The sequence below is a fragment of the Amphiprion ocellaris genome, chromosome 2 (genome assembly GCF_022539595.1).
Source record: "Amphiprion ocellaris isolate individual 3 ecotype Okinawa chromosome 2, ASM2253959v1, whole genome shotgun sequence".
In the NCBI taxonomy this organism is placed as follows: Eukaryota; Metazoa; Chordata; class Actinopteri; family Pomacentridae; genus Amphiprion; species Amphiprion ocellaris.
Genome location: NC_072767.1, coordinates 22,208,336 through 22,223,166, shown reverse-complemented (window position 1 = coordinate 22,223,166; position 14,831 = coordinate 22,208,336). Strand labels below are relative to the sequence as shown.

At 40.0% G+C, this 14,831-nt stretch overlaps 1 protein-coding gene across 1 annotated transcript in view; it reads left to right on the top strand.

The window, feature by feature from the left end:
* The window catches only part of nek7 (NIMA-related kinase 7), a 67,839-nt gene extending 53,230 nt beyond the window's left edge, over positions 1–14,609 (top strand). The window contains exons 9-10 of the mRNA XM_023269890.3: positions 7,993–8,106; positions 10,937–14,609. Coding sequence (XP_023125658.1) covers positions 7,993–8,106; positions 10,937–11,047 — 225 coding nt within the window. The 3' untranslated portion in view covers positions 11,048–14,609. The remainder of the gene's footprint in view (positions 1–7,992; positions 8,107–10,936) is intronic.
* Positions 14,610–14,831: the final 222 nt, after the last annotated feature.

Here is a 14,831-nt window from a genome sequence, read left to right as displayed (position 1 = left end):
AGTGACACTGACTAGTTTGATTAGTCAGGAGCAAAACACCACAGGGCTCTGCGGTAGACCACACTGAGTGGAGACAAGCCCTGGAGGAGCACACACAGCAGAGGGAACAAAGAAAAAAGAGTGACGGGCAGAACAATAATAGACATGGATGATAGCAGTCAATCTGACGTCGAACCTTGCCAACTTTCACGTGCACCGAATACACACAGGCAGGCACAAAACTTAGAAACACACTGTTGGCTAAGGAAATGCCCACATTTTCCTCCCCTCGTCTCTCCTAACTCCCCCGAGTTCCTGATCATTTGGGCTGCATTTCAACGCACCAGTGACTACACCTTCTCTACAGCGCCTCAGGCATAGAGGTAGAGAACGCGCAAGGAAGAAGTTCGAGCTCAGCTTGCAGGTCATGGTTGCTCAGAGACCACAGTCCTTCATGCTAATTAGTTCCCCACAATGCACTGCGGCAGTGCATGTCTGTGGTTGGCTGAAAACGGTGGGTGCTGTGGGTCACATTCTGTTTTTGTGCTTCTTTATATGTGTGCAGTGTGTGCGTTTACATGGAGGATGCTACTTTTACTGTTAATACAAAACAGATTGCTGGGTTATATTACTCTTGTTGCATAGTCTCTGCAGGTATTGTTATTGCATAATTACAGCAGCCATGAATTGTTCTGTTCAGTTAAGGGAATTTTGATGCAGTGCTTTTTGTTATAATGAGTTGTTTAGTTCTTACTGAGCAAAGTTTAGGTATTTTGATTTAGTTTTACTAAAATTTAAAAAAAAAAAAAAAAAAAAAACTATAACCAATATTGTTTGCCTCACATTTGGACAGTTTTTTTGTCTTTCACACAGTCTCTACGTTGGGATTTGTTTGATTAAAATTGAAGATTCTGTTCATAGTGTCTTTTTTCTTGTTGTTGTTGATCAAGCTGTCCATTTTGAAATTTTCATCGTACTGCGTTTGCAATCTAAGCACTGGTTGTTTCAGTTAGCACACAATGCATTGATCTTTGTACATTCCATGGTTAAGAGAACTGTTAGGCCATCACAGTCTGGACTACATATTGAGAAAGTAAGATAGAGGCAAGGCAAGAGCTAGAGAGGAAAAAAAATAGATGAGACTTGTTGCTCCCTGAGGTGGTCAGAAGGCAAGGAATAAAGATGCAAGGTGAAAAAGTTTAGGAATCTATATAGAAGCAACACAGGAAGCCAGAGAATGGTGAGGGCATGGGCTGTAAAGTCATAAGAGAGAATGAAAAAAAAGATGAGATATAAGTCTAGAGAGATAGTTGGGGCAGAGGGGAACAGTTGGAAGGGAAAAATTACAAATAGTAAAGAAGGGTTATAGATTGCTGGAGCTAAGAGAAAGATGGGAGGTGTTGATTCGGAGAGAAAGTATTATAGGTACAAGAGCAGAGACGGGACTCCAGCCATCAGGTCAAGGTGAGCCATGCAAGGAGCCTGTGGAGATAAAGATTTTACAACCTTATTGTTATCAGAGCAGTGCTCACTACGCCATGCATATTCTCTTTGAAGAACAGACTCTTGCTTTCCACTTCTTGGTAAGAGGGCTCCACAGTGCATTCAGTGTCAGGAAACTTATCTCTTTCTCTCCAAAACTCTCTCCTCCATTCCTCTTTGCTCTATTCTCCCGCCTTCTGCTATGTTATCCTCCATATGCCTTCCTTTCCTCACTTAACCTTCAGGCATAAGGAATTCACATAGAATTCCACGCCTGATCCCTTCGGTACTCATTGATTTCGCTCTGAACATACAGTACGGGCTGAGCATTGTGCTGGTTTTTGTGTGTGTGCGAGTCCTCAAATGTGTGTGCGTTTGTATCCCAGGGAGTTTGGTTCCTTGTGTGTGAAACGGCTCCATTTGAGAGAGCTTGCATTTTTCATTCTTTTGCCCGGGGGTTGAGTAAGGGTCTGAAGGGTCCACCCGTCAATACCTGATCATTGTATCTGCGTCTATCTTCATCTCCCATTCTGTTTGATCCCTTTCTCCCTGTGTCCAACCTCATTACATCATCTGACCCTGCCCTGTGCCCTTCACCCAAACCCCCTATGCTGTAGAAAACAGGGATGCTCATTCGGGTTTTCTCCCAAGGTGACCAGGAAGCTAAGGAACGGGTTTGATCGCATGCCAGTCAAAGAGATTTCAGTCTCCTTGTGCCCTTTTATCGTGTTCACCGTCAGAACCGCGTCATAGGCTGAATGTGTTTCCTGTAAAGGAGATGCATTTTACACACACACACACACACACACACACACACACACACACACACACACACACACACACACACACACACACACACACACACACACACACACACACACACACACACTGCAGGTCTCCCGCTTGTTCAGACATGTGGTTGCAGTGTTTGGTAGAGGAGGAGAATATCTTGAAAAGCTTTCCTGGAACGTGTCTCCTTCCTGTATGGAGCTCAGCCATCCATACTTCTGACTTTGCCCATGTCTCATGCCTCTTGCCTCATTCCACTCCCTCCCGCCTTGTTTTGCTGTTGGTTTTATGAGACCCCAAAATGCTGGGTTCTCAGCAGCTGGTGTTTGCATGCGATGAGCTGCCCCTGTGGCTAGCTCTCTGTATGGTATTGAAAGGGAGTGTTTTTTTGTTTTTTAAACAAAGCCTGGGTATTTGTATTTGTCAACTTGTACACTGCTAGTATCTCCAACAAATGTACAGTATCTGAATCTCAGTTACCCATGTGTACATTTGTTGATCCCTTAATCTCTTACACATCTTGCTTATGCATGCTCTCACTCAGGCCTGAAAAAATGCTGCTTTCAGGTCCAAATAGCGACTATATTTGGTAAACTCAGTTGAAGATTTGTACAGCCATTTTATGACCATGATTAGACTAGAATAGATTATTTAAAGGTATAATTTCACATTTTGACAAATCTTCCAATGTGCAGTCTTCTTAAGACTTGGATGAAAAGCCAAAGACCACTCTCATATCTGTCTATCAGATAATTAAAAAAACTAATTTTCGTTACTTATTAACTGAGGGGGGAAAACAGCGTATTTCACAACAAGAAAGTTAAAAAGAAATGTGCATTCAGAAATGTTTAGCTGTTCCTTTAAAATTTGTATTTCAAGTAAAATCGGTCAGTGTAGCTGCAGTGAAATTGGGACATGACAATGCATTCTTAATCAATTTTCTTCAAAAGTTCAGCCCACTGGAACAATCTGATGCTTTCAACTCACCCATCCATTTTTTTTCTCTTAGCTTTCTTTCCTCCTTCCCTGTTCCTTTTTAAATGTGTTGAAGTAGAGTAGTGATGACTCCACTGGGTGTAGGTATATGTCTAATGACTGTCCCTACATTGTGACTTATTGCCTTGATTAATATATCATCATAAAACCACATGAAGAACCAACGAGCACATAAAAAAGTCATGTGTTCCTCACTTGCACAGTAGGGCTTTTGCGTGTATGTGTTAGACAAAAGGCAGAGAGAAGAAATGTATGAAATGTACATGCATTTGGCACGTGCATGTTAACATTTAGGTGTTTATTTTGATGTGACATGTGCCGTAATTATAAATGTGTTTTTAAATGAGTAAGTGAGAACTTGTGAGAAGCCCGTCGATCCCAGGCTGTAAAGGCTCTGGGGATAAAGGGGGTTGGAGGGAGAAGACGGGAGCCTCTCGCAGCTCCTTTTAATTGGCATGCGGGGAGAGAAGCTGGAGAGAGAGAGTGGGATAAATGTTAATTAAACTGGAAGGCCCCATCCAGACCTTTTACACGTGCAGTGATGCTAGCTTTACATGCTTGGGCTGGGGCAAGCACAACCTGGCTAAATGAAGAGCTGAAAAAAGAAGAGAGTGTATCTTTTTGAGCACCGACTGGAGCTGTAGACTTTGAGAATGAAAACATTTTTGGACGGTGTGGCCATTTTGCCAATTCTCACTTTGGGAACTCTCAGAAGGCTGTTTGAGGCTGTAGACTTAGTTTTAGAGTTAAGGTTAAATTGGTGAAAACGTTCGGTTCGGTGTTCTGGATGAGGCATTTAGTGTGTGAAGGTGAAGATAAGGGGCTAGCAACTGTTGTGTCAGTGAGGGTCCTCACAAAAATAGAAGTGCAAACGTACTTGTGTGTGAGGATGTGCGTGTGCTCTGCCACCAGCAGCTCACACCCCTTAGACAGACAGCAGGCATGCGTGTGCTTTGTATGTCTCTCGAATATCAATGAACCATACACGCACATGCACACACACGCACACACACACAGATTCACACTCACACACCGGGGCCTCAGAGGTCAGAGAGTGAGTCAATCATCTAAACCGTTGCGACGACACAGTCTCAGAAAAAGAAGTAAGTGTGTGCTTGTGTGTGTGTGTGTGTGTGTGTGTGTGTGTGTGTGTGTGTGTGTGTGTGTGTGTGTGCTTGTGTGTGTGCGCTTGTGTGTGTGCGTGTGGGGGTATGCATCTTTGCGTGTGTGTGCGTGTGTGTGTACATGCTGAGAGCAGGGGGCCGGCAGCTGTCAGAGGCTAGGAGCAGCAGGCACTAATGAAGCAGATGAATAGTGCAAAAACTCCCAAATACAAACAGGACAGTTGACATTTTTCATCTGTCAAAAGCAGAAGATGCATGAAAATACGATGGGGTCTTGTTTAACCCTTTGCCTCCTGGTGTCAAAAGCTGGCTGTTTTTTTTCCTTTTCTCTGTCTGCTTCTGTCTCACCTTCTTTTCCTCTCTCACTTATTGAGAATTTTTTTAAAATTTTTTTTTTTGGAAAGCACCATCTAACCCTTACATAGATATGTGCACGCTGTGCCCTGTAGAGTACTAAGAGGTGTATGTATATTTGATATGAAGCAATTAAGTCTTTCCAAGACAATGAAATTAGCTTTCTTTTTTGCAAACTTGGGCATGAACAAACTCGTACTTTTGTGAAAGAAAGCCAGCTGAGGCGGAGTTTGCTTGTCACTGTCCTGTTAGTTGTTGCATTTTAGTGCGTTCAGCATGATTATTGGAAAGCGATTAGATTCTAAAACGAAAGTGCAAGATGTCCATTGACTTGGAGGCAGATGATGCATAACAGATCTAAAGTTTTGTGGCCTTGCTGTGCAGGTGATGTATTTAGAGGCTGCAGTGAATGTCCGATTGGTTGGTGCTTTAATTGTAGGGAGTGTGGTATTATCTGTGGTACTGCATCTAATGTGGTTGTTATGCAAATGTCATGTTGGTAGTGTTGCAGCTGGCTTAACTTAAGGCAAATCAATCCAAAAATGCAACATAACATATTTGACGAAAGACTTGGAAGTGATTTCACCTCTATGGCTTACTGTGTTGTCATCTGTGTTCATTGCTTTTAAATTTAAGTATCATATGTGTCTTGTGCTTAGTGTCAAAAATTCACTTCAAATTCCTTTCCAAAAGTAGGTTATGTACATCACAGAATCCTTATGTATTATACCATTATACCATAGCCAGACTGCTTACTGTAGCAGTGTTCTTCTGAAAATGCAATTCGTTTTCTCCAGTGAATGTGCATTTTCAAGGATGTACTCCTGTGTTCAAGCTTTGCTGTATGTGCATATGTCCATATCTGATTAACTTAACCACTACTGAATCATCGTGAAAATGTTAGGCCACAAGTATGAAGCTTTCTTACTAATGCTAGTGTATCCTTGCTGACAAACAGCAATATGCATTTCCACACACTTCCCATCACTGTCAACCACCTGCTGTGCCAGCTTCAGCAGTAATGCTCAGTAGAGGGAGAGAGGTGTCCGAGGAGAGACAGATCGAAGGAGATCCACTATACTTAATATTGTTGTGTATTTTGGTGAGACCATGCTGTATTAATCTGTCTGTTTGATTAAGAGTGCACAAGAATGCACAAAGATAAATTGTGTCCTGAGGAGAGATAGCCCACTGAGATTCTGCTGCCGTCATCTTGACTTCCCACTGGAAGCTGTGACAAAGACTCTGTCAAAATCTGTCCGATAGGAAACAAGGACTTTTCTGTCTCTGCACCGTCAATGTTTGACACATCTTTCACTGAAGACTGAAATGATGAAGCTGTGTAGCAGTTGTTGATGTGCGAAGGGACTCTCTGGCCAAAGTCAGTAGGTTACTCTTGTAACTGCATGCAATGTGAGACAATGTCACTTAGCAATTTCTTTGGAATCTTAGCAGTAGTCCTGGATGTTATAGGTGTGTAAATCAGTGGAGGAGTAATAGGTTTTTTTGTGTTCTGCAAGAAAAATAGAAGGATCCAATGAGTTTCTTTCCAAGTAAGAGGAAGGCAAGAAGTGTTGCAAGTGCAGTGCAAATTTATGTGCATTCAGCGGCACAACTTTGTCTCTTCCTGTTCTTGCTAAAACACATCGTCTGTAATTCAGCTCTCTTTTCCTTATTGGTCTTATTCATACTGAAATATTTTGTCTCTGTTGTTCCCGATATTGTGGAAGCTGGCACATTCACACTAACCTGCTGTGTTCTGTATGGAAGAATTCCATTTGGATTCATATGTGGAGACTTTGTTCTCATCTGCTTTCACACTACCAATTAGCAGGCTGTCAAATACGTACTGTACTTTCTCTAACAATAAGGCAGAGACACCTGAAAATGTTTGAAATAATAATGTGTAAAATTTCATCTGCCCACAGACAAACCTGTGATGTTTTTTCTTTATCCTGTCCTTTTATAGCAAAGCATGTTCCCAATTCCAGTTTGCCGTCATTCCCTTGTTATGAACACATCCAAAGTTTCGAAACAAAACCATGCAACCATCGCCAGCCTGCAGATAGAACATGTAGGGGAAACATACAGAAAGCTATGAGCAGTGAGTGTCCATTAGTGGCCTTAAGTCTGGTTTCCACATTGGTCCAGAAGACACTCACTCTCTCCAGGAAGTCATTGAGATGTGCAGCAACATGTCAAGGTTCTCTGCCAAAAAACAGTTGCAGGGCACTGGATTGAAATATGGATTTCACTCAAGATGTACGTATACATATTAAACAGTACAACTTTTTGCATATGATTTCCAAGGAATACCTGATAAAACCCTCGTTTGATATCGTATTGGTTGTACACTTAATGCACACCATCTTTTCCTATATAACATTCTTTTGTAAATTCATTAAAAGAGAATACCAAGCCAGTACCCCCAAGCAGTCAGTTACCTTCAGTGATAAATGTTGATGGTAATGGCCAAGTATTTAAGTGAGGGAAAAATTTATATTAAATGTATTTGTTACGCAAGTTTGCTGTGGGCTTCACCTTGCACATGCACCTTTAAAAAATAGGAAGTGAGTCAGTCACTAAGCCTGGCAAATACGGCATGCTAGTTTACTAATCTTAGAAAGACAGGAAGGATTCTTCACCAGCAAAGGTTTCCTTATGCTTTCAATTCTTCCTTCCCATTCCCATTTGCCCTACCTCTGCTCTGCTCTGCTTGCTTGCATTTGTTTTTCTTGAGAATATGGTTTTCTTACTGCTCCAACAAACAGAAATTCCCTCCTCGTATCCCTACACCCCTTTCCTCGCATGCCTCTCTTCTTCCCTCACCCCTGTCTTTCCTCTCATTTTCATGAGAGGAAAGACAAATTTTCAAGTTTTCAAAGCAGGATCACAGAAAAGGCCAGCAAACTGGAGTGGAAAAAAAACATAAGTTAAGGGAAGCTTTCATGGATTTTTATTTTGCTTTGGTTCACTTGTATTTTATACCACTGCTCATTCAAAAAATGATGGTGTACTGATTTGATATGAACCAAAACTTTAGATATATTGACATTATGCCTTTCCCTATTTGTTTCACATACCCAACTCCTACTTTAATCAATAAGATAAACCCCAATAACAATAAACTGTACAGACTCTGCTTATGCAGTGTCTTTTGTCTGTTTTACTTGTGATTTTAACTTGATTCTCTCACCCTTTGCTCTTGTCCTTCCCTCTCTTCTCTCTATGTGTCCCTTCCCTGTTTCTTCATATGTCTACGCTTTAGATGGCAGCCTTGCAGAGTCCGTTCTATGGGGATAAGATGAACCTCTACTCGCTTTGTAAGAAGATAGAACAATGTGACTACCCCCCTCTTCCCTCAGATCACTACTCAGAGGAGGTAAGTGCTAGTAGTCGTATCAGTTATCTTTTACTGCTCTGGCACAGAATAGATATGGACGTGCTCAGTGTTTCGAAACGACCCACGGTAGTCTGGACTCCTAAACACCTTAAAAATAATTGACAAAGTCCCTTAATGAACTACCATTTTATGAAGAGGTCATTCTCTTCCTTTTCTTTATACCAGTTGCCTGATTTTTACTTCTATAGACTATTGAAGTTATTTTTTAATATGAAATCCACCCATCTGTCGGCGCTATACTACAGTATGATATTACTCTGTGATCAAAAGACTGGCTATGATTTTAGCCGTTTGGAAAATGAAATGCACATATCAAAAGCATCTGGTCATGCTTGAGAGCGGGGTGAAAGTAAATGGGCTAGAGTGTCATGTTTCCCGAACTAAACATTAAATCATCTGCTGCAATTCTGTGAAGACTTATCCGTGCACAAAAATGTAATGTAGTCAGGCTGTGGTTAAAGATCGCCTTATTGCTGATTACCGGTGACATGTGTATGAATCTGCATGGCTTTGTATTTGCATGCCCTCTTTGTGTGGGTGGCATTTTTTTCTGTCTCTTTCCTCTTAAATGCATTTAGTCGAATGCACATACACGCATAACCTGAGACATTGATTCATAGTCACATATGTGGATACAGTGCAGGTATTAGACCCATTTTGCAATGATGCTGTGCTTTGTTATTGACTCACTAAAGCATTGTGAGTTATAATTGCTTAATATCTACTAATTATTAGACAGCAGACATTACACAGCAGATCGTATTGCTTGATAACAATCTAATCTTGAAGGACCGTTCCAGTGATTCCTGACATAACCCATCTTTCAGCTCTTATCCTACAAATGATGCTGTGTATTTGATTAAAACTGATTTTAGTTATCGATTAATATATCCGCTACTTTTTGATAAACTGTTGCGTTGTTTAAAATGCCCAAGGTACCAGCTTCAAGCCAGTGCCAATCTCATCAAATATAACTTTTGTCCGATTACGAGTTCAAAACTGATATACTACTAAATTCACCATGATATTAAAAAAAATAGAAAAACTGTTCTACCTTTTGTTTGAAAACCTGAAACCAGAAGCTCTTGCACATTTGCTCCTTTATTAATACTCCACTGATTTTTTTATAGCCCTTAATTAAATATGCTTTCCATCACAGTTGACCATGCTGCTGAGTTTTATGAACTTCTTGCATCGTAGGCATTTTTGAGAAACCCAGTAAGAAGATCCATCAGTGCGTTACTAAGACAGTAAACATCAAGTATGTTTTTTCGTGCAAAAGTTAAGTTTTTGGTTTTATTGGATGTTTCTTTTATTGCCATATGGAAACGATTGAAAACAAATGGCTGCCTGGAACATTACAACCTAACAAAAACTATAAAGGTTTAGCAGAAATGTAAAGCATGCATGTTATGTACTTTTGGGGCTGAACCCTGAAAACATACAGGTATGGTCCTTAAAGCAAGCTCTTCCTGTTTTATCTTTTCATCACATCCCTTCCACCACAGTCAATGTATCTGCATACACAAATCCACAGTGGCTAATTTTAAAGGGCTAGCCTTATTCGTATCTCTCTTGTCAAATGGTAAACCCTGCAGAGCGAGGCTTTTATTACACTGTGCTATTTACTTCATTAGGCTGATAAAGGCTAATTGCAAGGTGCTTAAGCCTCTGTGGTATCTATGTGAATGTGTGTGTGTGTGTGTGTGTGTTTGCACTTGCAGAAGATATTGTGTAAGTGGAGGCTATATTTGTTACAAGAGCTCTCTTTACACACACACACACGCACACACACACGCACACACACACACACACACACACCAGCCACGCTGAGCTTCTGCGTTGCCCCACATGTCACCCCCATCCAGGAGAAAGGAAGACAAAGCGAAAGAGAGAGGGAATGATAGAGCGAGAGACAGGGCGATGGAGAGATGGAGATGAGGGGGGTGCCTGCAGCGCCTGTCTGGATGTAAACAATGCTCCTGAAGGATCGGCAGCAAACTGTCAGCTGCTCATCTTTGTTGTGTCATTTAACCATCTCCGTCTATGCTTCCCCCCCACGCCTCCCTTCACTAGCTCCCACCCCCCACCCCCTCCACCTGACACTCCCCCACCCCACTCGCCATGCAAAGAAGCGCATGAATATTTTACATATCTGCATCTCTGCACCCCCCCCACCACCACCATCTCCATTCTGTGCGACTAATTCTCAGACTGTCTGAATTTGCATCTTTCTCTCACTTTTCTCCCTCACTCACGCACACACACATGCACATCTATACACAACGGCGGATGAGGACTCGTCCAAGCCGGAGCCACGCAACAACGGCCAGGAAGTCGGCAGACGGTTACCATAGCGACCCCATGTAGATGTTTTTTTTTCCCCCTTTCCTCTCCATCTTTTATTATCTTCTTTTTTTAATGATGGCGGTGGCTGTACCGCCTGCGAGCCTGTCTGTCTATCTGCTCCAATCAACCGCTGCGCTCAGCTTCAAGTGTAAGTGCTGTCTCCGGATGGCAGTGGAGTGGCAGCAGCGTGCGTATGTGCATGTGTGTGGGTGTGCATGTGTGGGCTCTGGTAAAAGTGGATTCAGCAGACCAGTAAGCGATTAGTGCAGTAACCTAGCCTTGCGTCTTCGTCTCAGCTTGGTTACTTGTTGCATCATTTTTGGTATGATTGGTCATCTAGAGGGCGTTACCAGAGGTTTGTTCATTTCTCTTTACAGCTATTTTAAAATCTGCAGTTCTGTCATTGACTGTATTATTTATCCTTTTTCCTCCCAACTATCACCCCCACCCCTATCACCAGCTGAGGAACTTGGTAGATATGTGCATCAACCCCGACCCGGAGAAGAGGCCGGACATCACCTATGTGTACGACATTGCCAAACACATGCAGAACATGACACAGGGCAGTTAAGCCCAGAGTTAGACACACTATGCCTTGCAGAACTCCTCCCAACATCCCCTCTTGCTTTTCATGCTGGACTCATAATAAACCTTTCAGCTTATTTTCAGAGCATAGCTCTGGAGTAAGTAGTACATGTACATGTAACAGATTTTTATTGTCATGGAGATGGTATAGTCTATAACATGACTGACACCCTAACCTTTTCTGCCCTAGGATAAAGATTATAGAGATTATACTTTTTTTGTCCATGAATCTCCCATTCCTTAGACTTCAGTAATGTTATTACACTGAAAATCAGTGTATTGTAGCTCACTGATGTGTTGCTATGGCTTTAAAAAGCATGTCATTTTTTCATGTAGTGAAGTAAAACTGTCCTTCAGCAGCTGCTACTAGCAGATATACTGATAGAAAGCAGGTATACTGGAGACAGATAAAATTTGGAAAATTATAACGTTCAGTGTTTTTTAGTTAAACAGTTAGTCGTTGCAACTATGACAAAATATCACCTTGTAAGCTTATGGTGTGTCATATTAGACCTGTAGTTATCAAATGGCACAGGGAAAGACCATGAAAACTTTTAGCTAAAATTGGAGTGAAAAGACTTTCACTCAATAACAGCAAATCTGAGACGCAACAGAGTGTAACTGATGGTAGAAGTGTTGTTGTGTTGCACTTTTTACGCTGGTACTGGAAGGCTAGCAGGGTGATCATGTCTAATGAATGTATTAGAAAAGGAAGGATCATTGTAGATGGTAGACTAGAGACGTGCTAGGGGGAGAACATGGGCAAATGTCTCCACAACACTTTGAATGTAAGTCATTTTGACACCTATGTATTGTCTTTGAAAAATTCAAAATGCGTCTTTTTTGACAGCCTAGAAGGCATGGGAGCTTGTAACAAAAGCAGTTTTACATTCTCTGTTTACCGTAGTCACTGACACCAAAATATTTCATCCTTAGTTCAACTTAGGCAAGGTATACTGTTATTGCATAATGTGAGGTTTTGTAGAGCTGGTAAAATCACATAAATCAAAGTTGAACCACATAGTTCTCCATCGTGGTTCAATGGATGCATTTGACCCACCAGAAATGTGGTCTAACTAGACAAAATGGTTTTATAACGGTGTGTTAATAAGCCATTTACAATGTATTACCAAATGGTTAATTTGACATTTAAAGGCCTTAAAAGATGTTGGATAACATTAGTAGGTTGCACACAAATATTTAGAAATGTGGTAATAAACCATTTACAATGTATTACCAAGTAGCATTGTAAATGCTGAATTTATGCATAACACACATTTATTTATGGTAAACCTACCATCAAAAACAGTAAAAAGGCAAATAAACTTGTGAACGTAGAAGGGATTATTTACAAAAGCAATAATGATCTGTGTATTAACAGTGAAATGATCAACAACTAATGCATTTATTACATCTATTTTATCAATTTGATAATTGATAAATGAAAACAGTCTTCATTCTTTCATTTATTCATCTAGATATTTAGATATATATGTATAGATATATAGACATAGATTTAGAGAGATGGATAGAGATGGAAATAAATGGCTACATAGGCAGTATTTCCAGACTTGAGATCAGAAATTGTCTCTTCAAACCTGTAGTCTTGTATCCACTATTTTGTGATAAAGAAGGTTACATTTTCAAGTTTAATACATTGTATTGTTACTTAGATTACTTTTACACTTGGAGGATATGCAGTACTTGCTTTCAAATATAGAGCTGCAAAATAACTCAAGCTGATAAAATAGGTGTAGTAAATGAATCGATTAAGCATTTACAAGATTTTTCAAGTGTCTTACAAACATAAATAATCTACTCATGTTATATAATTGCTTTTAAGGGTTTGTGCATGTAAACGTAACCGTTGTGTAAATGATTTATTAACATACCTTATTATAAAGCGTTACCACCTGTGCAAGTTGCAGTTTGTGTCTTTTTAAGAAACAAATATCAGATAATAGATCCTTTCCTTATGTAGCCGTCTATGCTAGGAAACCAGAGTGTGCCTAACTTATGTCCTCAGTTGAGAGGAAATAAGACAAAAATCAACATCCAGAGCAACTTATATATACAGAAAAGTGTATGAAAAGTATATCAAAGACTTGGTCTAAAAAAAAAGGAAAAAAAAATCAATGGGACTAATTTAGTTTTACTGTACATAGCGAAGAATAAAACCCTCCCTGAATGAATAAAGGGTTCCAGTGACCTGTTATGCATTCAGAAGGGTTTTTGTTTGTTTGTTTGTTGTTTTTCATTTTTACAGTGAATAGGTTTACACCAGTGGGTCACAAGTGGTCAGCGCTGACTATCACTGGTTTACATAATAACAATGACACAACATCGAAGGTATAGTAGGTAAACAATGATTGCTTTCTTTCAGTGTCTTATGAATTCTCTTTAACATTGTCAAGTAGCCTGTTAGCCCTTCATTGAAATTGTATGCCCACTGTTTTTACAGATTTCTTTTTTTTAATTAACATTTGATGTCATTAACATGTTATATACAACATCAAAGCTTATAGGTGTAGGAAAATGTAAGTTATTTTGTTTTGGTTAACAGAATATTTTGATAGTATGTTGGTAGCTACTTGTCAGAAACTTGCAGAGACAGTGTTGGCAATTTTTGTTAGTAATTGTACACCTTGTCCTAGATTTACTTTTTTTCTTTTGCTTTTCATTCCCACAGTGACAAAACCGTTTTTCCCCATTTCAGTAATTATCTTAATTTTTCATCATCTTCGCCCCCAGTAGTAATCTTCTATCTTTATGTTCTCTGAACGACAACATCTGTATAGCACCAAAACGTTTCAGTATTTTGTTGGATTTACAGTGAAGCGATTGCTTTAAAGCACTTTTTAGATATTTTAGTTTTGATGCTATACAGAATTCCCTGCTAGTTTTAAGCAGAAACATACCAAAAATAGATTCTTAAATGGTTTAAGGGAAACAGATTCTAATGTTTCAGATTTTCTTTTAAGCATATTTAAATATAGCACATGATGCAATGATAATGGCTTTAAAATGCATTCACATCATGGCCTTTGGCTTTAAAATGCATTCACATCATGGCCTTTGGCTTTAAAATGCATTCACATCATGGCCTTTGGCTTTAAAATGCATTCACATCATGGCCTTTCGCAACACCAAAGTACCACAGTTACAAGGATTATGGCTGTATCTGTGCAGGAATGGTTGTGTTTTCTGTTTTTGACAAAAGTGTAGATCCTCACTCGGGGGTTGTTTAATACACACAAGTGCTACGTCACTTTAACAAATATGACTTTCTTGATTTTATTATTTTTTTTCCAATGTATGACAGTGCTCCAGTGTGTCCCAGCCCTTCTAGCGTAGCCCAGTTTGCTTTTATGCATGCCCTTCGAAATCGGTAGCAAAGAGTCCAGGTGTTGTCCAGAAAGTGAAATATCGACAAGTCATATTTATTGTCTTGGTAGTTTAGCTGTTGTCTGAACATTTCATGTCAAAATAAATACCCACATCACAAACACCTTGTATGCAAACTAAATGTAATAAAGCTTTGAAATTGCTTTTGGACAGAATGAGTGAGTGTTTGAAGCTCTTATCTGGTTTTAATGGATTTCACTTCTCATCCAGCTATCAAACATTTCTGAGCTACAACAGGCTTTGATTGTACACATTTCCTACAGGGCATCACTTGTTTTTCCCAAATAAACCACAGCAACGACACATGAATAAAAAATTAAAATGGTAAGATTTATGCAAACTGCCAATCATAAAGCTCAGCCAAC